This window comes from Orcinus orca, chromosome 3 (genome assembly GCF_937001465.1).
Source record: "Orcinus orca chromosome 3, mOrcOrc1.1, whole genome shotgun sequence".
NCBI lineage: Eukaryota > Metazoa > Chordata > Mammalia > Artiodactyla > Delphinidae > Orcinus > Orcinus orca.
This window is the reverse complement of record NC_064561.1, coordinates 171,693,379-171,718,501: the sequence shown is the minus strand read 5'-3', so window position 1 is coordinate 171,718,501 and position 25,123 is coordinate 171,693,379. Positions and strand designations below refer to the sequence as shown.

Here is a 25,123-nt window from a genome sequence, read left to right as displayed (position 1 = left end):
CGACTTATGACTTTCCAGCGTTATGATGGTGTAAAAGTGATATGCAAATGTTGAACTTTGATTTTTCCCAGCCTGGTGCCACGCTCTCTCATGATGCTGGCTGGCAGCAATGAGCCAGCTGCCAGTCAACCACATGATCACGAGGGTAAACACTACCCAGACCACTATTCTCTTTTTCACTGTCAGTACAGTATTCAATACATTACATGAGATATTCAACACTTTATTATAAAATAGGCTTTGTGTGGGCTTCCCTGGTGGCACAGTGGTTGAGAGTCCGCCTGCCGATGCAGGGGATGTGGGTTTGTGCCCCGGTCCGGGAGGATCCCACATGCCGCGGAACGGCTGGGCCCGTGAGCCATGGCCGCTGAGCCTGCGCGTCCGGAGCCTGTGCTCCGCAACGGGAGAGGCCACAACAGTGAGAGGCCCACGTACTGAAAACAAAAAAAAAAAAAAAAAGGCTTTGTGTTAGATGATGTTGCCCAACTGTGTTCTCATGTAAGTGTTCTGAGCATGTTTAAGGTAGGCTTGGCTAGTTATGATGTGCAGTAGGGTAGGTGTATTAAATGCACTTTCAACTTAAGATATTTTCAACTTATGATGGGTTTATGCAGACGTAATTCCTTCATAATGGGAAGAAGATCTGGACTTCCTATAAATATTTCCAACTCCAAACAAAAGAAAACTGCAAGGGGTTTGTTGTAGGGCCAAGCAAAGAACATTTCCTTTTGCTCTTTAGGTAGACAGTTTCTTGGTGGCCGAATCCAGCTGTGACTCCTGATTGACTTAGAGATGCAGGAGAACAGCTCCTGGACTCAAGGTGCTTGCGGTCCGGTGGGTGGAGAGACACTGTGTGAAAAGGGCCATGGTACAGCTACAATTCTGTGCAACAGTAAAAGTAGTTAAATAATTCAGCCTGGGTGGATCTGGAAAGGCTTGACAGAGAAGCTGACATCCTACTGGGAACTGGAGCAATGACTGGGAATCAACCAGTTAGTCTGGGGGAAAAGAACTTCTAGGCCAGGAGAGCAACGTGAGCACGTGCTCTGAGATGTGAACTTGGGGGAAGCGTCTCCTACACACTGTAAGAAAGATTAGACTTTGTTACCTAGGTAGTGCCTAATGCAATGTCCGGCACATAATAATCGTTCAGTTAAAAAGTATGGGAAGAAGTGTACTGGTTTTCAGGGCTACCGTTACAAAGTACACGAACCAGGTAACTTAACAGAATTTCTTGTTTCACAGTTCTGGAGGCTAGAAGTCCAAAATCAAGGTGCTGGCAGGGACACGGAGAAGGATCCTTTCTTGCCTCTTTCAGCTCCTGGTGGCCCGATGTTCCTTGGTTTATGGCAGCATAACTCCAGTTTCTGCCTCGATCTTTATACTGCCATCTTACCTCTGTGTCTGTTTCTGTGTTTTCTCTCCCTGTGTCTCTGCTTTCTTTTCTTGTAAGGACACCAGTTATATCAGATTAGGACTCACCTTAATTGAGTATGACTGCATCTTAACTTGATTACGTCTTCAGAGACTCTTTTTCCAAGTAAGGCCACATTCACAGGTACCAGGGGTTAGGACTTCAGCATAATTTTGTAGGGGACCCAGTTCAAACCCCAATGAAAGGTATGAGCCATTCAAGGTTTTGTTGCAGGGGACTTGGACCATATTTTAGAAAATTGACTCTAAATGCAGTGCCAAGGCTATATTAGAGTGCTGGAGAATTGGAAGGAAGGCCAGAGTAAGGGCTATCAGTCAAGGAGTTGTTGAGAGAAGACAGAGATAATGAAAACTTGAACTGAGGAGATAGCAGTGGAGACAGAGAAAGGGAGGGGAATCCTAGTTCCATAAACTAATCAACTTATTAGATATAGGTAGGATTCAAGGTGATTCCCAGATTTCCAGCTTAGGAGGCAGACTTGACCAGCAGTAATACCTTAACACCAATACAGAAAGTAACAGGAAAAGGTTGTTTCCCAAAGGATACTGATGCATTCAGTCTTGTACATATTGTATTGGAGATACACTTGTGGGAAAGCGTTAGTATAGATAGCATTGTCCAGTAGAACTCTCTACAGTGACGGAATTGTACTGTATCGGTGCTGTCTGGTACAACAGCTGCTGGCTACATGTGGCTAGTGAGTCCTGAAATGTGCACACAAGGAGCTGAATTTTTAGGTTAATTTTAATAAATTGAATTTCTAGTAGCCTTAGATGGCTAGTGGCTACCATAGTAGGCAGCACTGTTCTAGCAGGTATTTGGCTATATGTATTTAATGTTTGGGCGAGATAGGCAGAAAGAGCATGGTCTAGACTGGAACTTGAGTTTCAGGAGTCATTAGCTTAGAGGCACTTGCTGAAGCCTTGTGAGCGCATGAGCCCACGGTGAGGAGGGGGGCAGATGCTAACAGAAGAATTAACAATGAAACTCTGTGGAAACACTGGTGTATAAGTGGTGCACCACGGAAGAGGGTGAGAAAACAGCTCCTGAGAAGGAGAAAGGAAAAGCAGAAGAGAGAAAGGTGCTGCAAAACCAGGAGAGAAATTTCAAGGAGAGAGCAGTCCACCGTGACATAAAAAAAAAAAAAATTATAATAAACTATGAGAAAAGACTTGCACCATTACAGTATTCTTTTGCCAGTAAATGCAGTGGTCATATTTTGTTCACCAAAAGTACATTGTGCTCTAACCATGGATTTTTATCTATATTCTATTTATCTTTATTCTCCCCCTATCACCCCCCATTGACGTGAAAGACATTTCAAAGGTTTGTGGCAGCAACAATAAGAAATTTATGAAGGTGGGACTATACATGAAATCTAGTGGGGCAGGAGAAGATGGCCAAGAGACTGCTCACTGGAAATCCAGAAGATTATGCCCCTAAAACCTCAGCCGCATAGCAGGAGAGCCCAGAAATTCTTTCCCATGAGGTCCTCAGTAGAGATTTATAATTTTTGTCAAACACTTCTACAGATAGCAATATCTTAACCTTTCATGGACTCCACCTAACTACTCTGTAAAGTGGGTGGAATTATTTCCAGTTTACGAAAGAGGAGGTTGGTGGCCCCTGGAGTTTCAGCATCTTGTCTCACATGATGCAAGTTGCACATAGTAATGCAGAGGCAGGAATCCAAGTTCATCCGTCTTCAATGTTCTTTTCACCTTAACAGTGTTTCCTAAACTTGAGACATTTACAAATGCCGTCATGACCTTTGCCGTATCTCTTCACACCTGTACTATTAAATACTATCACTTAATATTTTTAAAAGTAAACAAGTTATTTAAAAGCCAGATATTCATAACCTTACTTGAAAGACCAGTATCGTTTGTCATAATTAAATGATTTTTAAATAAGAGTAAATTATAAAGAATCATTTTTACAAAACATTAAAATGTTATTAAATGCTAGCTAAATAACTGCTGCCTGTCAAAGACTTTGAATCTGAACCTTTCTTTTTATTACAAAGGAAGATGAACAAATGGTTAAAGTGGTTCTAAAAACATGTTCTACCAAAGGAGAATATCTCCTCACCTTTTGAAAAGGGTTGCGTCTAATAGCAGTGGTACTCAGGGATAAAACATCCTGCTTTCCATTAAAGAATAAATAGTGTAAGGTCATCTCCCTTTGCCATTTTACAGACTTTTTAAAAAGTACTATCATTTCAACACAAAGTAAAGCCATAAGGAGGCTGTGAATTATAATCCAGGACTCTTACATAGTTTCTGAGGCCACTTGATACTTCCTCGGGAATAAATTGTCTAAAAGATCCTTTCTAGATACTCTGCATTGCAGACAAAATGATCCTGCACTATAGATTCCCAAGGTGCCATTCTGTACATCTCATTGATTATATAATATTATGGCTTTTAGGGCAACGTGGGTTAAAAGCTTCCTTAGCAGTGTGACTGTTCTCTTTTAGAGGAGCTAAAGGACAAAATAGACTCCACACTCAAATCAGTTTAGAGTCAAAAACTGGATAAATTGAGGAATTGGTGTTAAGCATAAAAATAGAGCCAGGCGTTGGACTAGACTATATCCCCTGATATGAGAGGAACCTCACGCCCTCGTCAAGATTTCAGGGACCAATCACCATACCTCTACCTTTATAGGACTGATCCAGGTGACTGACAAAGCAGGGTTTTTATTCTTGGGCAGAAGTCTTAGCCATAATCTGATCCTGGGGGGTGCCACCTTCTGAAGGACATTCCCAACAAGAACCCTTGAGGTAACCCCTCCCAGGTAAAATTCAGGATTAACCTTGTCTGTATAAATTTCCACTTTATAGCAACCAATACCTCAAATAAGTTCTAGGGTGTGTCTTTGATGTGAACCACATTAAAAGAAAATATTTTGAAATAAAACAAGAAGAGAAAGATCTCTTAGATTGTATTTTTTTTTTTTACTAGCTAGGTTTTATGGATCTATTTTTTTAAGCTTGAGTTTAAGCTAAGAAAAGAAACTTTGCTTTTTATGGCAAGAGTTCTTGAGTAGAAAGGCAGCTTACAATGGAAAGCATCTTGCACAAAAGTTTTGGTAATCAGAGGGGGAAAATGCAGAGTTGCTTTGTAAATTTTGACATTGAAAGGCCAATGCAATGTAAATATGACTTCCTAGAGTGTAAACAGCAGTGGTTTGAAAATAAAAACTTGTACAAAACGGGCAGCTATCTAGTTAGAAGAAAATGTGTCTAATAAGCATGTATGCGTGAGATGCCTTGAATATTTTTGATACTGTACTATAATTACTGAAGAGGTAAAATTTCCAGGACTTTTGAAACCATGAGAATAAAAGGTCATAGGGTTTTCCCTCCAGAAAAAGACAGCTATACTTTTTGGTATTCTTTACATATTTAATTTAACAGCATAAAGCACATCATTCGCACATAATTCACATACTTGGAAATGTTTGAAATTATTAATGGAGCCATGAATTCTTAAACCTTAAAGTATCCACTGTCTCTTATTTTAGAAAACAGATGAAAATATCAGTATAAAAAAGTATAATTCTATTCATTTGATTTACGATCTCCATTGTATGAAATAAAAATTAGCCTCATGTTGAGAAAATCCAAAAGTTTACCAAAAATATTCTTTAATTCAAATGTTTTCCACTACTAGGAGATTTTATATTCACTGTCCTTACCTTGGACTCCTGAAAACTGACTATGTTTTCAGACTTAGACGTACTTTTCTATCCTTTTCCATCCTGGATTTTGTGTGATTCAGGCACATTCTCAACAGAGAGTCTTTTTTTCTCTCTCCCTAAAGGCTACAAGCAATTGGAAAGGGCAGAGTCTTTGCTGTGGATGTACTTGAATGGGGCTGCAGTGCAGAAAGGAGGTGGGTCGGGAACATTTGCTTTATAATCTACTCAAGTGCAAAAACTCCTGCTTTCCAGACCACACTGGGCACTCAGGCAACAGTAAGCATGTGTGTTAAATGATCCAGTGAATAAATGAATCGTCACTTTCTTTTCTGCCTATAAATCTGTAATCCAGGAATCTGCAGCAGCGCAACCTACTGAATTTTCATACCCAGTGTCTATCCCTGTGTATGTATTCCTTGCAGTTTATTCTGTATATTTTCCTGCAGACATCAGTGGTGTGTGTTTTTATGTTCTTTTTCGGTTTGGGGGATATATCCAGCTTCCCGATATCATTAAGAGACACAGGCCACAAAATACATGTACTATTGCAAAAAACGGTTTGTTCACTTCTCCTTAAATTCTCCCATTCTGCTTTCATGACATTCACATGTGTTCATCTCTATCTTTCTTAGAGTCTTACACATTCATAACTGACAACCTCTTTCCCAATTCCATTTTTTTTTTTTTTTCCGGTACGCGGGCCTCTCACTGTTGTGGCCTCTCCCGTTGCGGAGCACAGGCTCCGGACGCGCAGGCTCAGCGGCCATGGCTCACGGGCCCAGCCGCTCCGCGGCATGTGGGATCCTCCCAGACCGGGGCACGAACCCACGTCCCCTGCATCGGCAGGCGGACTCTCAACCACTGCGCCACCAGGGAAGCCCTCCAATTCCATTCTTATATGTGAAATTAACCAAACATGTCCTTTTTTGCAGATTTTATCATTTTTCCTTTTATAGCTTTGTTTGTACATCCGTCCATTCACTGATCCATCCTACAACGACGTAATTCATTGAGTGTACCTTTAACTGATTCCATTACCAATTCATGTATTTATTTTTGAAAAAGGTTTGCTCATAGATTGTCTGCAGAGTAGACAGCAGTCTTGGTAAATTTCAAAAGCCACCTACCTTGTACATTCTGGAAATTTTTCATATGTGATGAAGATGTATTTGTCTCCTAAGAGTTTGGGCATTCCTTGTCCTGATATTTCAGGGGACATTTGATCTTCAAAGGAGTGATCCAAGCGGCTTTTGCATACCCCCCTTCCAATGATTCTTGCCAAGAACGCTGTGGGTGGTATCTGCGCCTCATGGCCATGTGGATACCATAGAAGCAGCAGGGAAGAACGGCTTTTAAACAAGCTACTCTGTGCCATTTCGTGATCTCCATTTCCATTTATCAAAAGGACTTCTTAGAATTTAAGGACACTTAATGCAAGCATCAGTAGATTTGATTCTTGATAGAAGCTTTTGGAGATGTATATTTCACTTGGTACTTTCTGCCAGTGCTATTTTCCCTGCTCAAAATAATGCCTGGGGGCTTCCCTGGTGGCGCAGTGGTTGAGAGTCCGCCTGCCGATGCAGGGGTTGCGGGTTCGTGCCCCGGTCCGGGAGAATCCCACATGCCGTGGAGCGGCTGGGCCCGTGAGCCATGGCCGCTGAGCCTGCGCGTCCGGAGCCTGTGCTCCGCAGCGGGAGAGGCCGCGGCAGTGAGAGGCCCGCATACCGCAAAAAAAAAAAAAAAAAAGTAGTGATAATATCCTCTCAGTTATTGTTATACTGTGTTATCTCCCAATGGGTATTACCCTACTGCTAAGATAAACAGGTTGAGTTTGCCCTCAAGACATCAGATAGGTAGAAATTCACTTGGAATAGGTATTCAGATATGAAAATATGTTCATTCCTACAAAATATTCTAAAGTCATATTCTAAGTTCATATAAAGTCATCTTTCTTTCTGCTTCTGTTTGTCTTGCAATGTCACAAGGCCAGGAGGAGGGTTCCAGGTTTCTTCTAACTCTATCGTCTTAATATTTGTCTTTGATCCTTTCCTCTCTGTGTGTGTGTCCAGGTATCAGGGCATCAGCATCCTTGTTTCTAAGCTCTATCAGAAAAATTAGCAGCTGTTGCCAATGTCCATTTAGCTGCCAGTCCTCTGAAAAGGACATAGGAGAGAAAACAATGTACAAAGAGAGCACTAGGTCCTTCTGCAGTGCCATGGGCACATGGAATACATGACTTGGTAGCGGAAATGGTCCTTGTTTTGAATTTGAAGCCATACTACCTTTTCCTGGCACATAGACATTGATACTCTAGGACTCTTGATAGTTCTATATGGAAAAAGTACTTCCTGTTTATATAAGTCATCGCTTGTGGCAATAAATGGCTCCAAGTATCAAAGGGTAAAAGAAACTGTGTGGCAAGCTATGCATATTTTTTCCATAATAGCGCTTATTTCCAAATTAAAAATATGTGCTTACGTGTATGTGTGTGCATGTATTCTGCGAAAAAAATATATTTACGCATTTCTATTTCCCCAAATATATATGTTTCTGGATATAAAATATCAAGAAAAGATACTTTGTGACAACATCTAGATATAAATATCTCCAGGTGTTATTTGTGTTAGTCTGTTCAGGCTACTATTGCAGAAAGGCACTGGGTGGCTTATGAACAACAAAAATGTATTTCTCACAGTTCTGGAGGCTGCAAGTCCAAGAGGCTGCTGGCAGACTCGGTGTTTGGTGAGGGCCCACTTCCTCGTAGATATCTGCCTTCTCACTGTCACCTCACGCGGCAGAAGTAAGAGCTAGCTCTGTGAGGTCTCTTTTATAAAGGCACTAATCCCATTCATGAGGGTTCTCCTCTCATGACTTAATCACCTCCCAAAGGCCCCACCCCTAGGACCATCAACTTGGGGGTTAAGATTCACTCAGCATGATTTTGAGAGGGCTAGAAACGTTCAGACCATAGCATTACTTATCATTCTTCATTATTTTTATAATTATCGGGTGCTATTTATTCAATTATGACAAAATTGCAAAAATTCTCAGAGGGTTTTTGACCTACTGTAGAATAAATAGGAAAAACTCAGAGAAACCTGGTGTATGCTCTGGAAAAAGACACATCCAGGTGTCCTGGCCGAAATCCCCCAGACTCCCCTACTCTACTCCCACCTTGGGGAGCAGTGCAGAGCCATCGTGAATTACTGATGAGAATCCTGTTGCCAAGCACTAGAGAGGAGAGCCATTACCATGCTCCTGAGTCTCCCAGGGCAGAATTTTCCCGACGGAGGTGCCAGACTGCCATCTTTTTCTGAGTGTGACTTCCCTTAATACCAGGGCATGATTATTGGCAAAGAAAAGAAAGAAAAAACTAAAAGCGTTACTAAATGCACAGCAGTGCTAGGCAATCTGGATGCATTCCTATAATCCAGTGCTGGGAGTATGAAAGAGAGACGAAAAGTGAACCCGTTATAGATGCAGGTTTTAGGAATCCACTCCACCTCCACCGTAAGTACAGTTCATTCCTCGGGGGCCTAAATCAAGCCGTGCAGGTCTCCACAGAACAATTAAGTGTCTTCTCTTTCAAGACGAACAGAATGTAGGCAGGCAGGAGAGAGATTTCAGAGCCCTCACAGCTGCTAAAATGTCAGAGCTGAAAGCCTAAGATTGCCCCTCCTTCCTGGTCCAAAAGAAGTTGTTCAACTGCCTAAGAAAAATGGTAACTTCAGAGGCAATTCTTGGAGTTCATGTAATGATGGTTAGTACCGTGGTAGCTTGGATGGCAGTTCTGAAATCCCTAATTGGTTTACACTTAAGCTTTTCGTTAAAGATTTACTGTTTATTGTAGCTGATTACAAAAGAGAGAAGTACATATTTCTTTTCTTATGAATGACTTAAAATGCAGTATGTATACCACCTGGGATAGAAAAGTACATGCCAAGCTAGGTATTAATCCTTTTTAAACATATAAATATTTCCTTTCCATTCAAGACATTTATGTGCACCTACTGTGTACCATAAACCTACGTCAGGGGCTTCCAGGACACAATAAGAAAAGGATTTAATCCTGTCTCAAAGGAGTTTTTAGTGTAATAGAAGACATACCTGTCGTCTGTTGCCGCAGCAATACTGTGGTACAAATCATCCCAAAACTCAGTATTCTAGCTCCCACGTCTGTGGTTCATCTGGGCATCCATTGACTCCAGCCAGGCTTGGTTGAGCTTGGCCCTGAGCTGCAGGTTGGGGCCAGTTCTGTCTGTTCATCTGATGAGATGATGGGCCTCTCGTCATCCTAAGATCAGTGGACCAGTCAAGCATGTTCTTCCCATGGTGATGACAGAAGCAGGTGGGCAAGCCCAACCACACAACCGGCTTTGGACAAATCACATCCCCTGATATTCACTAGCCAAAGCAAGTCACATGGCCAAAGCCAACATCACTGGACCGAAGAAATATACTCTGCCTAGGAAGACTGCAAAGATACACGACAAAGGATATGGGGATATAGGGAGAAATGCAAAAGTGAGAAAAATAATACAATGAGCCACATTAGGGAAAGATAAATTCATACATGCCTGTATAACAAAGGGTGGGAATTTCCAAAGGGAAGGGATTAATTATATCTCAAAGACACTAAGGAAGTATTCTTAGTGGAGGTGACATTTGCACTCAGTCACAAAAGGTGTTTGCATTTCAAAAGGCAGACAAGGTGTATGTATAGGTGTGTCGGGGGGAGAGGGGTGGACAGATAATAATTTAAGGATTTTCCAGGAGCAATAATGGTGGACATGTGTAGGACAAACTCAGTGGTAGGTTACAGAGAAGGAAATTCAAAAGAAAACATAGAAATAGAAAAAGTATATCAATAGGAAAACTACAAGTAGACAGCAGAGATGTCCTGTGTCAGAAGTTCTTGTGTTATATGTTATTGCCGGAAGTTCTTTGAAAAGACAAGTGTTTGAAAATGCTGAAGGTACGAAATGTGAAAAAGCACACAAGGATAGAATTTTTGTTTAAGTCTTTAGAGCTATAATTAGAGCTGGAAATGACTTAGAAATTATCTAGATCAACGCACTTATTTCACAGATAAAGAAACGTGTATTTTGGAGGTAAATTCATTCCCTCTCTCTCTCTCTCTCTCTCTCTCTCTCTATATATATATATATATATGTATATATACATATATATGTATATTCACACATCTGTATGAAATATATAAACATATTTACAAAGAGAATAAATGTCTTCCTAAATAAATCTATCCATCTAAATATGTAAAATATATATTATATAAATATATTTATATAGCACGAGAATAAATTCTTCCATATATATGTATATATGTCTCTCAAGGTTGGGAGAGGGGCAGCCATGAAATGAGCAGACTTCTTAAAGCAGTATTCTAAAGAACTCTCAATCCCTCATAAACAAAAACCACTTGCATCTTCATCAAGTGATCTTTCTGGTTCTGAGGAACAGAATATGAGTCACATTATTCAAATGCAAAGGGAGGAATGATTAATAAGAAGGAAAAATAAGTATTGCCACAGATATTCAAGGCCTGGAAATACCATCTGAAGTGCTAGATCTAATGGAGGAAGGAAGCAGGGGCTCCCCAGAACTCAGACCGCAGAGTTTGGGGTACGGTTATCAAAAGATGGGGGACTGAACCCCAGGGGGCAGGTGAGGGCAGAGACAGCAAATGTTCTCTATACCCACTGGCCAGTCTTCCCCTCTTGGGAAACACATTCCCCTCATTCGTAAATGAAACATAACCGTCTGCCTAACTAAAGTATAATTAGAAAAGTAAATCAGTTTGTGTTCATAACGTATGAGCTTCCTTCCCAGTATAGAAATAATGAAACTTTGAAGTTGTGCCGTTTAGATAATCACCATTAACATGGATCAAAGGTCAGCAAACTACAGCCCTTGTGCCCTTTCGATAATCACCATTAACGTGGATCAAAGGTCAGCAGACTCTAGCCCTTGGACCAAATCAGCTGACCTGTTTTTACAGGACAAATTTTATGGAAAAATAGCCACGACTGCTTGTTTACGAATTGTTTATGGCAGCTTTTGCACTAAAACAGCAGGGCTGGATAATTGCAACAGAGACAGAACCCATGTGGCCTGCAGTGCCTCAACTATTTCTTATCTGGCCTTTCACAGATAGTGTGCCCACCCCTGATGTAGATATTGGAGGATTAGCCCTTTTCTGGAATGGGTGAAACGTGCGTGTGCTTCCACTTCCGGTGACGGATTCAGCAGGGGTCGGCCCAGGAAGGATGTCGGTGGCATGAGTGTCACCTCCCTTGCCTCCTTCCCGGGGCTCCGCTCTGGCCATCCTTAACCCTTTGCTCTATCTATGTCCTTTGCCAGACTCCGACCTGAGCATGCGCACACTGAGCACGCCCAGCCCAGCCCTGATATGTCCACCCAACCTGCCGGGATTTCAGAATGGAAGGGGCTCGTCCACCTCCTCGTCCTCCGTCACCGGGGAGACGGTGGCCATGGTCCACTCCCCGCCCCCGACCCGTCTCACCCACCCGCTCATCCGGCTCGCCTCCCGGCCCCCGAAGGAGCAGGCCAGCATCGAACGGCTCCCGGACCACGCCATGGTGCAGATCTTCTCCTTCCTGCCCACCAACCAGCTGTGCCGCTGCGCCCGCGTGTGCCGCCGCTGGTACAACCTGGCCTGGGACCCGCGCCTCTGGAGGACTATCCGCCTGACGGGCGAGACCGTCAACGTGGACCGCGCCCTCAAGGTGCTGACCCGCAGGCTCTGTCAGGACACACCCAACGTCTGTCTCATGCTGGAAACCGTAAGTGTCAGTGGCTGCAGGCGGCTCACGGACCGAGGTCTTTACACCATTGCCCAGCGCTGCCCGGAGCTCCGGCGGCTGGAAGTCTCGGGCTGCTACAATATCTCCAACGAGGCAGTCTTCGATGTGGTGTCCCTCTGTCCCAATCTGGAGCATCTGGATGTGTCAGGTATGTGGCCACTGACCTGCCATCGGCAGGCCCTTCCCAGTGCACCATCCCGAACCTGTAAAGGACACTGCCACCTGGGAAGGGTCCCCCTTGTGATAGCCAGGGGTCAGGAGGCTGACTCTTCTTCCTGAAAGACTGTCTTTACGGAAGCATGACCCTGGGGGCCAGAGGTATGCCTTTCATCAAAGGATGTCAACTTCTTAGAGGAACTAGAGGCACCTTTTGTCCGGCAGTTCAAGTTGGGGTGACTTTTAAGCGTGTCTTTCCTCCCCATCATTCTCAAAGTAATTTCAGAGCAACCGTAGATAATGGGAACTAAACATCTAATCACAGATAAATAGGAACCAACTCTAACTCAAACGGAGGTAGTTTAGAAAGTGCCCTGACATCCACTGGTTACTGTTTCATGGAGCCTGAGTGCTGTGTCTAAGCTGATTCTGTGTTGTGGCCTGTGATTGTGATTGTTCACCATTTTGCAGACATTGGGGAAAATCCATCATGGCCAAGCACCTCTTCACATTTCACCCCTACTCTCCTCACCCTTGGGTTGATTTTGCACCTTTTCTCAAGCACAGTTCTCAATTAGTAGTGCAAGGTTAGGGCCCACCAGGGAGAGCCTTTTTAGTTCCTTTTAAAAATGAAGGAAATCCCAGCATGGCTGCTTTGCTTGAAACCCTCTCTCAGGCAGGAAGAATTAAAACCCAGACTCATACTTAGGCGCCAGACAGATGTGGATCCAGCCGGACTAACAGCCTTTCTTTATCTCATCCACTGCTCAGTCAGAAGACGAACATGCGAGAGGCTGAAATGTGTAAGATGCATCAGGGAGTTAAAGAAATGAACAGCGTGAGCTACAACCTCAGGGATTGTTGGGGAAGAGGGTCAAGAAGTAAAAACCACTGTGACGGGTGAATAAACAGAATTGGGGATTTGCAAGCATCTGAGGTAAATGATACCCTCCGGCAAAAGCTGAGGTAAAAGTCGCCTCTCTGAGCTCGCTCTCTCTTTTGAAAACCGACATCTGAAAATATTTCAGATGACAGTCAATTATTTCTCGCAGATTCTTTCCCTTGCTGGAAAGCAGCTCTTTGCCCCCCTCCTTCAGCTGGCTCCAGGACAAAGCCATAGAAACTGTATGTTCAGTTCGTCATGAGCAGCTGTTGGCATAAAGAAGCAGGAAACTAAAAGGTTTTCTTACATTTTCCCCCCAAGGATTTCTGGAAAAAGAAAGCATTGTGATGTGGTAGAAACTAGTTTCAGAACTCTGTGATTTGGGACAATTCACAGCTTTCTCTAGATGTGTTTCCTCTTCGTTTAAAAAAAAAAGGGGGGGGGGGACGGGGGGCTAAGGGATTGGATTCTTTAACAGGCTAAGATTCTGAAGCTTGTGGGCCTCTTTTATAAACACCTCATTTTCTCAGATTAGAAAATGACTCATTTTTGGAATCCTCATCTCAGTTAAAGGGGCAGCCCATGCACCCTCAGTACAGGCTGCAAGTAATTGTGTTCTGTCCTTGGAGTCCGTTTGAAATTCAGAAATGCAGAAACTACTTTGGCTATTTGAGAATGGAAATTTCTGGGCTTCGATCCTGCTTGGTCCCTTTGCTAACCATCATGGAAGCCTTGATGCCCTTAGTCTTTATCAACCTGCCCCGTTGCAGAACCTAAAATACTTATGTATCTTCCTCACATGTCTTCCGATGACACGCTGTGATCTGGGTATATAAAGACTGTGTGCACAGGGGAAGCTCTGACTCACCGAGAGCACATAACTGTAGATATTGGCAGGAGTGGTGATGGGTGTTTTCAGGTAGATGAACTTGAAGGACCCAACAAGCCATAGGGATGGATTTGTATCACCACCTCTGAACAGTGCCCTCCAGTTCTGAGGGAATCTAGAAATTGTGATTTCACCTATGCCTCGTTCCCTTTGGGTCTTACAGCTGGCCTCTGACAGTGACCACCTCCTCAATGGCAATAAACTTGACTTTGGAAGACTCATCGCTGGTCTAGAGCCTAATTCCCCCAGAGGACGTGAGACTGCCCCTCCCATCCCTAGCATGCCCACCTTGAAAGTTATCTTTTCAAGTCATTGAAAGTTACTAAAACTAGCTCTAGTGTTTTTTCATTAGCACTTATTACCTTTTATTAAAGTTTAGTCAGGGTTCTCCAGAGAAATAGAACCAATCGTATATATATAAAGAGATTTATTAAGAGGAATTGGCTCACACAATTATGGCATCTGAGAATTCCTACAGTTTACCCTCTGCAAGCTGGAGACCCAGGAAAACCAGTGATGCAGTTAGTCTGAGTCTAAAAGTCTGAGAACCAGGGTTGCTGATGGTGTAAGTCTCAGTCCGAAGGCAGGAAAAGACCACTGTGTTAGCTCAAACATTTAGGCAGAGGGAGAGTTCTCCATCCTCCACCTTTTGTTCTATTCGGACCCTCAACAGATTGGATGGTGTCCGTCTGCACTGAGAAGGGCAGACTGCTTGACTGAGTTCCCTGGTTCAAATGTTAATCTTAACCAGAAACACGCTCACAGGCACACCAGAAATAAGGTTTAGCCAAATATCTTGGCATTTCGTCACCTAGCCAAGCTGACACATAAAATTAAATATCACGATTAATAACATCTTTAAACATCAATGGAATATATTAAGACTAACCAATTTTTTTTTTTTTTTTTTTTTTTTTTTGCGGTACGCGGGCCTCCCACTGTCGCGGCCTCTCCCGTTGCGGAGCACAGGCTCCGGACGCGCAGGCTCAGCGGCCATGGCTCACGGGCCCAGCCACTCCGCGGCATGTGGGATCTTCCCGGACCGGGGCACGAACCCGCGTCCCCTGCATCGGCAGGCGGACTCCCAACCGCTGTGCCACCAGGGAAGCCCCTAACCAATTTTTAAAGTATAAAATCTTGTGATTATTACAAGTGAAATGGCTTCAAAAGGGTCCCCTGTAATTGGAGATCTGGGAGTCCTCCTTACTATTCTTCCTAATCTTTTATATCAGACCAGTTGAATCCTGTCCCTGTGACTCTACTTCCCCAGAATCTCGAGTCCGTCCCCTCTCCCCTGCCTGCCAGCCTGGATGCGTGCTTCCCCCATCATTGTCCCTACACCCATCTCAGCCTCATCAACCCGCCCTCCACACAGCCAGCCTCCAAAGGGATGTCTTCAGACTGCAAGTCTCACCATTCATTTTCCTACATAAAATCTCCAATTCCTCCTCACGACATACAGGAAAAAGTTCCTCAGCAGAGTACATATGGCCCTTCGCGAGCTGCCCTTTTCAAGTTCAAACCTCACGCCTTTCCTATGTAACCTCAGTGCTCCCTTCTATAGAACCAGTTGCATTTCCCAAACACATCATGCCTGTGCACACTGTGATGTATGGGCACTCTCTGACCTGCGTGCCATTCCCTCCTCTGCCCCCTGCATCTCCCCAACAGCCCTCTTAACAGATTTCTCATTGCTGGAGCCCCAGCGCAAGCATCCCTTAAGTAAAGCCTTCCCTGCCTGATGCCCGGTAAGCTGAAGGTTTCCTCCCAGGTGTCTACCTTTTGAGTATAAGCAGGTAGAGTGTTACTGGGTTTTGCCACTGTATACTTGTATATTTCCAGATTCCTTTCTCTCAATTAATTACAAGCTTTATATGGGCAAAAATGAGGCATATTTTATCTCTGCACTTTACGATATTGTAATGAAGTGAACAGAGGGGTGTCAAAGCCCTAAACAGTATCTTGACCTCTGAAGCGTTCAAACAAAGTTGTCATTGGTTAATACTCTGAACAAGCATTTAGGAAGCTGTGTGCAGTAAATAAAACTTCCTCATTGGGAGGATTAAATGAGTTAATTCATGATAAGTCCTCACATGTGTGTTCTGCTGAAAACTATGTAGTAAGCATTCAATAAATCATAACTGTTATCATCATTTTTGGATTGTCATTGTTATTAAGATGCTTGCAGGGCAGAGGTTGGTCTTCAATGACAGTAGTTGGTCTTCATCAGGCCTTTTATATCCCAGAGAAGTAGATATTATTACCCCAATAATGAGAGGAAGTGGTAATGAAGAGCATATTTGTGAAAGCTAAACCAAATCTGGAATTCATTGAAGATATCCCCAGATTTATTCAACCCATACTGTTCACTCTCTGTTGTGTAATATCCCTACTCCTTACCCTGAATGTTAAGGCAGGCCCCCAAGATCTGAGCCCAATGGACCATTCCCATCTTAGTTGCCATTAAATCCTATGTTCTAGCCTATCAACACTCCTCACTCCCCCTCTGCCTCTATGCTTTCTTGTCTCTCGAATTTGCTCATACTACTACCTTATACTACCTGGGCTCCATATCTGTGTATTAAAATTGTTTCTCTCTTCCAAGAATCCCCATATAGGTATCACCACTCCCAAGACTTCTGATGCCCCAGTGTCTAAATATTCACTTCATGCTGACACATCTACTGAAAATCCCTCATGCAATTCATCAGTTGCATGCTATATATACCATCCCTGCTATATTAGAAACCTTGGATCAGGAAACTTTTCCCTAGTCTGACTGTACATGTCCTATAATCTCACTGAATCTGAGATGCCTCATCTTTAAAAACTGAAGTTGAAATTGAATGATTTCTCAGGTTCTCTCCATGTCTCTTATGTATGAATGCATCCACTAGCCACAGATATTACCTACTGAGCCATGAACCAGTTTATTTTCTTTCCAACCCAAACTTAGCAAATCTGTAAGAATTAAGGCTAAAGCTTAAATTTTAAATTATTGATCTAAAATGATACAAGCATATCAAAATAGTGTCTTTACCAAAACTGAGCTCAGCTAGTATTTCATTAAATTTGGGGCTTAGTTTCAAAAACCAAGCATGTATTGGTATTTCCCTGGACCAAATAGAGTATCCTCCCTGGAGTGCAGCAGATTTTACTAGGTTTTTTTTTTTTTAATAGGAAACTGGAACTAAGAGTTTAGGAACAAAGGTTGTCATATCATCTTGAAAAACATTACAGATGGGCAACCACTACTGTGAACATATAAATTCAGCATAAGCAGGATCACAGTCAGTATAAAAAAGAAATTCAAAATAAAGGAAGATTTCCAAGTTACAGTTGAAGGGTACCAACCACGTTCTGCAAAACCACGGAGCCCACTGGAGTAGTGTGGGCAGCCTCGACAAGCTGCAGCTTTGTTCTCCAGTGTTGGAGTATATGCTTTGCTCCTTCCTGAAATTCTTTGACTTGGTAACACATGGCTTCTGAACCTCATTATTCCCATGACCTGAATTTTATACGAGTTTCCTGGGCAGCCTGCCAGGAGTGGGAGGAAAAGTCCCCGTTAGCACTGTCACGTGGTCGTTTAGAAGCCTTGGAGATGACGTCATCAACCAAGGCACAGAGCTGCCAGGGTTGAGGCACCTGTCTTTAGAGCTGCCAGAGGGATTTGGGGAAAGCAAAGAGAAAATGAAAAGTATATATGCAGTCTATGTAGCAGAATGAAATATATGTATACATATACATTTATTTATATAATGTGTATCAGCTATGGCTATTAATTATATTCATATACGAAAAATATACTGTACATATTTTAAAGAGTAATAACCAGTGAACTGAAATACACAATTAAATGAGGGCTTCATATGTAAGTATATATTCATTATATATTATATATATATTATATATGTAATATTATATATAAAATATATAATTATATAATATGTAGTATAAATATATGCATATAAAATGCATATACAAACAGACATTCTTAGGGGAAGGGAGGTTGGAAACAATGTTTCGAGAGGCATCTAAAGATATCTTCCTCAGCACTAATTTCCTTATCTGTAAAATGGATTTTTTTAAGAATCAAGTGAGAAAATGTTTATAAAAGCACTTTGTAAACTTCATAATTCAACATAAATAAGAGGCATTATAATTAACTATAGAACAGATAATCCGTTTTTCGATGTAGATATACATCAGCCACGGTCAAAGTCCCGAGGACATTTAAATGTTGGAAGTTGGATTATCCCATCAGGTCTTCTTAGAAAAGACCATACACACTCTATAAATCATTCATTCATTCAACAGATGCTTAGTGAGCACCAGCTGTGAACCAGGTATGAGGGATACAGCAGTGAACAGTGCAGAGTCCCTTTTCTTAAGAGCTCACATTCCAGAGTGAGGACAGCAAATACATAAGTGAATAAGTAAATATATAGTGCCTCAAGGTGATAACAAGTGCTGAAAATAAATGGGGATACTACTTCATACAGGGTGAAGAAGGAAGAATTGTCCAGTAAAGGGACATTTGCTCAGAGACCTAAGAAAGTGGAGGTGGCCCATGGCGCTATCCAGGGAAACCCTGTCCAGTGCACACATGCTGAGGCAGGGGGGCACCTGAGCCATCTGGGAACAAGCAAGGAGGCCAGTAGGGTTGGAAGAGGGGGTAAGAGATAAGGGCACAGGGGTGCAGGTCCTTGGAGGCCCCTTTTGATTTTACACGTGGTGTGAGATGGTACCATCTGAAGGCTTTGAGCGTGATAGATGGAATTCTGTTTTCCAGAATCTCTCTGGCTGCTGTGAGGAGAATAGACTGTAGAGATTGTAAGGGCAGGGCAGGGAAACTGGTTGAGGGGCTAGAGGGATAATCCCGATGACACAATTGTTCTTCCTTGACCAAAGAGGGTTGAACTGAATCCCTAGACGGTCACCTTGTTAGACTAATAACTGTTGGTATATACATTTGCCGTAGTTTTCAGAGTACGTCCGTATCCATTATCTCTCGTTGCATCCTCATTATACCCCGTGGAGGCACGCCAGCTACTCATCCTCATTTCAGAGGAGAGTCGTGAGACTCAGGAAAGTTAAGCCTCCTGCCTCAGGCCATAAAAAGTAGATCTGAACTCGTTTGTGATTCCCAAGCCAATGCTCTCTTTCTGCCACACCCAGGTCATGACCAACCCTTCTATCTCATATCTCACTTCTTTGGACCAGACCATTGTAGGGTGAGAACTAACCTTTACTGAGCTTCCCGAACTTTCCAGGGCCAGGGCAGGATATTTACACACATGGTCTCATTGCCTCTTCACAGCCACCTTGCAGGGAACGTGCTCATCCTTATTTTAAGACAAAGGAAGTACCGAGAAGGATTGATTTGCCCAACGTCAGGCAACTAGTGATGGATCTGGAATTGGAACCGTTATCTTTCTGATTCTAGAGCCCCAAAGCCTCTTAAACCCAAAGTCGTTAAGGGATGAAATGAACATGGAAAGCCCATTCTTGGCGTTCCTCCTCCGTAGGGGCTGGGAAGGGAAGGGGTAACCTCAGGACCTGAATCCAGAGAGGGCTAGCAATCCGTAAAGGAGTCCCGCAACTGCACCCGCACCCCCCCCCCCATTCTCGGAGGTCGCTCTGAGCGTGTGTTCTGTCTCTTCGTGTAGGGTGCTCCAAAGTGACCTGCATCAGCTTGACCCGGGAGGCCTCCATTAAACTGTCCCCCTTGCATGGCAAACAGATCTCCATCCGCTACCTGGACATGACGGACTGCTTCGTGCTGGAGGACGAAGGCCTGCACACCATCGCGGCGCACTGCACGCAGCTGACCCACCTGTACCTGCGCCGCTGCGTCCGCCTCACGGACGAGGGCCTCCGCTACCTGATGATCTACTGCGCTTCCATCAAGGAGCTGAGCGTGAGCGACTGCCGCTTCGTCAGCGACTTCGGCCTGCGAGAGATCGCCAAGCTGGAGTCCCGCCTGCGGTACCTCAGCATCGCCCACTGCGGCCGCGTCACCGACGTGGGCATCCGCTACGTGGCCAAGTACTGCGGCAAGCTGCGCTACCTCAACGCGAGGGGCTGCGAGGGCATCACGGACCACGGCGTGGAGTACCTCGCCAAGAACTGCGCGAAACTCAAGTCTCTGGACATCGGCAAATGCCCTCTGGTCTCCGACACGGGCCTGGAGTGCCTGGCCCTGAACTGCTTCAATCTCAAGCGGCTCAGCCTCAAGTCCTGCGAGAGCATCACGGGCCAGGGCTTGCAGATCGTGGCGGCCAACTGCTTCGACCTGCAGATGCTGAACGTGCAGGATTGCGAGGTGTCCGTGGAGGCCCTGCGCTTCGTGAAACGCCACTGCAAGCGCTGCGTCATCGAGCACACCAACCCTGCCTTCTTCTGAAGGGACAGCTTCCAGCCGTCGCTGTCTTCATACAGACATGAACGAAACAAAATGTTTTTTCAAAGCAGCGTATGTAAGCGCCGACACCCACTCGTAACAGCTCTTTCTTCCAGGAAGGTTCTTAGGAATCTGGCTTTTCTTTTTCCTTATTTCTCGTGGGCAACAGAGGTCCAGGAAAGGAGGCTGGGGGGCACATTTCTATCGCAGCCAATGGTTTCTTGGGGGGTCAGGTCATTTGTAGGCAGTTTCTCGTCTCAGAAGGATGTACCTCAGAAAGCGGATTGCAGTGTGTTTAGGAACGCGCCTTTTTCTCTCTGTCTCCTTCCTCCTGGCCACAGCCCCGAGGTCTACACCCTGGTCCCTCCTACCCCACTGCTCCCTCTCCTACACTGACAGCAAATTATCAGAATAATAATGCTCTCCAGACCGCCTCCTCTTTCAACTTCTTGATTGGCCTAAAGCACATTTTTCAGCCCCACACCCAAGCAAATTCTTGTTAGATAAACGTCACAGCACCTGGTATATATGAAGCGCTTCTAAACCTTTTTAAAGAATCATTGGTGGCAGGCAGCACGGTGGAGGAAGAGACCTGCGTTGTTCCCCCACCTCCCAGCTCTGCCACTTACGAGCTGTGTGACCTTGGGCAAGGCACTTGACCTCTCTGGGCTTCGGCTTCCAGCACCGAATGAGAGGCCATTCTCTGATCTGATCGAGGATTAGCTTCATGCCCATTTTAGAGCTGAGGGAATAGAGACAGCAGTAAACACAGGCTCCTTGGCATAGAGCACAGGAGACCTCTACCTCTTCCAAGGGTGTTGATTCTGTGGGTGCTTTCAGGAGGCACGCCACCACCGGTGTCCTGCATGTCCTTCACTCCGATCTGAGTATCACTCACAGCCTGTTTGTTTTGGTGAGCGAGTCTCTTGGTCATCTTCTCCTGCCCAGCTAGATGGATGGTTTCCGTACACAGATGCTTTCGGCATCACTCCACTCCACACCATTGTATGGAGGCCATGGGATTCCTAATCACAGCAAAACCCACATCCCCCAGTCAGGTTGATCTTTCTGAGTGGTTTCAAGTAGGAGGAAAGGCACTCATAATTTTTAATTAACAAGGGAGGCCCAAGAGAACACATGTCCTCTAGGGTTTTTCAAATCCCTCTCACTGCACACGTGGCATGCATGCACACATCTGCCCTGCAGCTGGGAGGAACAGACGCCTCGGTTCTTTGTCATTCAGATCACATTTCTACTTTTCTCATCTATTTGTTTCCTTGTGCATCCAGACTTCATCGCATGAAGCCTGTTGGGGTTAAGTCCTAAGTGTTTAATCTTGCAGATTGCCACCTTGTGTGCCTTCCCCTGTGACTGTTTGCATGTCCTCCATCAAAGATGCAGAGCAGACTTCCAGGTAGTTTAAATCCTGTCCACTCAAAAGTGCCACACAAACGGAAGAAGGAACAGAATGGTAAGACTTAGGCGCTGGTCCACCAACCAGACCCTTGGAATACAACGTTAAAGTCATTGCCAAGTATGCATTTTAAATGGTCCTATTTGGATAGAAATCCATTTGCTATCCTCATTCATGTGAAGTCAGGATGCCAGAAATTCCACTGCTTGTTTTCATGAAATTTAATTGCTTTTTGTTAATAAACCCATGACCTCTCTTAAATTATTCTTTGGCAACAGCCCTCCTTCGTCACTGTTCAAACAGTTCATCCATTTCTTTCTCAAAGGATCCACCACCCAAACCCAGAACCTCTGCGTCTGCAAGTCAAGCATGTGGAATGGGTTTCAGATCGAGCCTACGCCCCACTTGACAGCTGCACTCATGCGTGGCTTTGTCCTACGTTGAGAAGCAGGAGGTAGGGTATGAAATATGACCTCCTCTCCAATCAACACCGCCAGCAGCTTAGAGGCGCGCTCAAGGCTGTGTGCCATGGGGGAAAAGGAATTGTTTGGCTGGGGATAATATCTAGTGATGGTCACAAGGTTTAGAACCGTGAAAGGGGTTGAAGGTAGCATTCCCTGCTGTATGACTTGTGACCCTGTCTAAAGCTTCAGAATTTGAGAGTCACAAAGGATTGTGCCTAACCCTTGGCACTGGCATCTTCCAAGTGAGCTGCTTTAATTCTCCCGGCATGAGAGGAGAGGTCCAAAATGGCTCCCAGAACCAGAGAAGGGGCATCCCATTCCAAATACCTTTATCACCACCACCTGACCACAGCACCTAAACGTCTTCCAAACATGAGCCAAAGCCGACTTTCACACCGATTGCCCAGCATGGACTGTCCTTCCCGGTTTCTCCCTTTTCCCCAGTCTTCTCTTCACCCATTCTGCTTCCCCTTGTTGTAGGTACCTATGACACAGGTTCCTGGGGTAACAGCTCAGCAGATTTTTAGAGACCAAGCAAAAAGCCTCACTAGGAAATTGATCTGTTTTTAAACTTTGCTTCCTTCCTGCCTTTGCAAAATTGAATGCTCGTTGTTGTTGTTGTTTTTTAATTCTAATGTTCAAATCACTGCGTGCTGTATGACTCTGAAAAGCCTTAATTTACTACCACCAAGAAATAAAGCAATATGTTCGTAATTGGGTCAAGCCTCATTTAATACCCTGGCCAAAGGAGCCTGGTGTTCAGATGGTGACAATCAAGAGTGAGGGAGAGACTTGCCTCATGTCCAAGTAGAGAGCAGGTCGGGTCACTGAATTTGTCGTCCCTTTAAAGTTGCACCCATGGTTTTGTCATTCCCCTTAGTTCACTGTCTTTCGCTGAAACTTAGCAGGTAAGTGAAAAATCATTACCTTCACAGTTTAATTTAGGTCTTCAATTCCCTAACCAACCCTTTGGAGTCAGGTGTGTTTCGGAATTTATAATTTTTCACATTTTAGGAAGTTATCTATGGAGTATATTGTAACACCCTGGTAGAATCTTGGGCAGCACTCTTTTTTGTGTGTGTGTGGTACGCGGGCCTCTCACTGTTGTGGCCTCTCCCGTTGCGGAGCACAGGCTCCGGACGCGCAGGCTCAGCGGCCATGGCTCACGGGCCCAGCCGCTCCGCGGCACGTGGGATCTTCCCGGACCGGGGCACGAACCCGCGTTCACCTGCATCGGCAGGCGGACTCTCAACCACTGCGCCACCAGGGAAGCCCAGCACTCTTAATAAATGTGTTACTATTTCTACAGTAGTGGATGTAAATAGTCAACTACATAAGATTATTAGAGGCTATAAATAGCCTTGTATCCATTCAGGTCAGGTTTTGTCACCAAATTAAGTGGTGCAAAAGCATAATGAAGAAAGCTATTTTAGCAGAGCTTTCTAGATTTGAGAATTATAAATAAGTAACTGTGGCCCTGAATATACTTCCCCTGGCACTGGTTACAAACACTGGAGAAATTTTCAAACTTACGTTGACCATTGGTTGTTACAAATTTTTAAAAAAGTCTTAGAGCGTTACGACCTGGGAGAAGAATATGGCAACTTGATCTAAAAGGAAAAATTATCAGTCAGTTGGAAAAAGAGAAATGCCAAATATCTCTTCACCCAAACCTTCAGATCTGAGAAATCAACATGGCAGAAAGTAAGTACTGATTGATGAATGACAGACTCCATCTTTAGCAAGTAAAAAGGTTTTGAGATATCGATTTTAAATGTAGTTGTCTTCAACCTTCTTCTCACCCTATGTGAGCTGCTTAATGACTCTCACGGAAACCAATGGGACTATTAACTGCTTTGGAACCTTAACTCGAAGGTAGACAGACCCATGCAATTCTTGTCCAGATCTCAGAATAAGGTTAGCAGTCAATAAAATGCATTTGCCCTGGAGGTCCATGATTTCTTATATTGACATTTGTTGAGAAGTAGAAAAAAGGCTTCAAGAAGTTTGACATCCAAGAGCATGCAACATGAAACCAAAAAGACCGAGTATTTTTAAGGGAAAAATAATGCAGTAAAATTGCCTACTGTGTCTAAATTTCCACAGAAAAGTCACCAAAAGTAGTGCATTTGTTCAATAGCCGGCAATCATGATTAGTTCAGGGAGAAGTTAATAGACGGTAGAAGAGGGAGAGAGACTCTTTAGGGACTAGGTAAATATTGCGTGAAAACGTTCACACAGACAGTCTGTGAAACAAAATTGGTTTTCATCTTGCACGCTCTTGGTCAAATGGTTCCTTCTTTCTGCTCCATACACCAACAGGGGCTCTTAATGTTGCAGGAAGGAGCGGTGCAGGGCAAGGGGAGTGCCTGTCGCCCTCTGTCTGCAGAGGATGCTCATGCCATCATTGAGACTTGCCTAAACACAGCTCCAGTTGTCCAAAGAGCAACTCAGGCACGTTTCATTAAGATGACCATCAAGTGGGCAAAGTTGTTCACTCCAAGGAAGAAATACCCTCATAGACACTCAGACTGGGGACACACCAACCAAGAATGCACTCAAGAAGTGATTATTTCTCCTTCTTTCCTTGAGTGCATCATTATCTCCTAAAGCCACAGGTCCATTTTGTAGAGTCTTTTTTTTTTTTTTTCTTCTCAAGTCAGCAGGTCAACTTGCGTTTGAAACCACATGAGATGAAAGAACATGGCCATTTGGGAGCTGGCTATGGTACCATCCCTGCCTGTCAACAGCACAGCTGTGACATCTTTGGCAGAGCTATCCTAGGAAATACGTACAGCTAGAATGCTGATCTCGTGCAGCATCCAGGAAGGCTACATTTAAGCTCTAAATTGTTGCTCAGGAAGTAACAGTCAACATCATCCAGGTATCAAAGGATGGCTTTAAAAGATCATTAAAAAATAAAGTTGAA

At 44.0% G+C, this 25,123-nt stretch overlaps 1 protein-coding gene across 1 annotated transcript in view; it reads left to right on the top strand.

Moving 5' to 3' along the window:
* FBXL7 (F-box and leucine rich repeat protein 7) overlaps positions 1-22,902 on the top strand; it is a 417,504-nt gene extending 394,602 nt beyond the window's left edge. The window contains exons 3-4 of the mRNA XM_004274480.3: positions 11,522-12,133; positions 19,583-22,902. Of these exons, the coding sequence (XP_004274528.1) occupies positions 11,522-12,133; positions 19,583-20,319 (1,349 nt within the window). The 3' untranslated portion in view covers positions 20,320-22,902. The remainder of the gene's footprint in view (positions 1-11,521; positions 12,134-19,582) is intronic.
* The last annotated feature ends 2,221 nt before the right edge of the window (positions 22,903-25,123 follow it).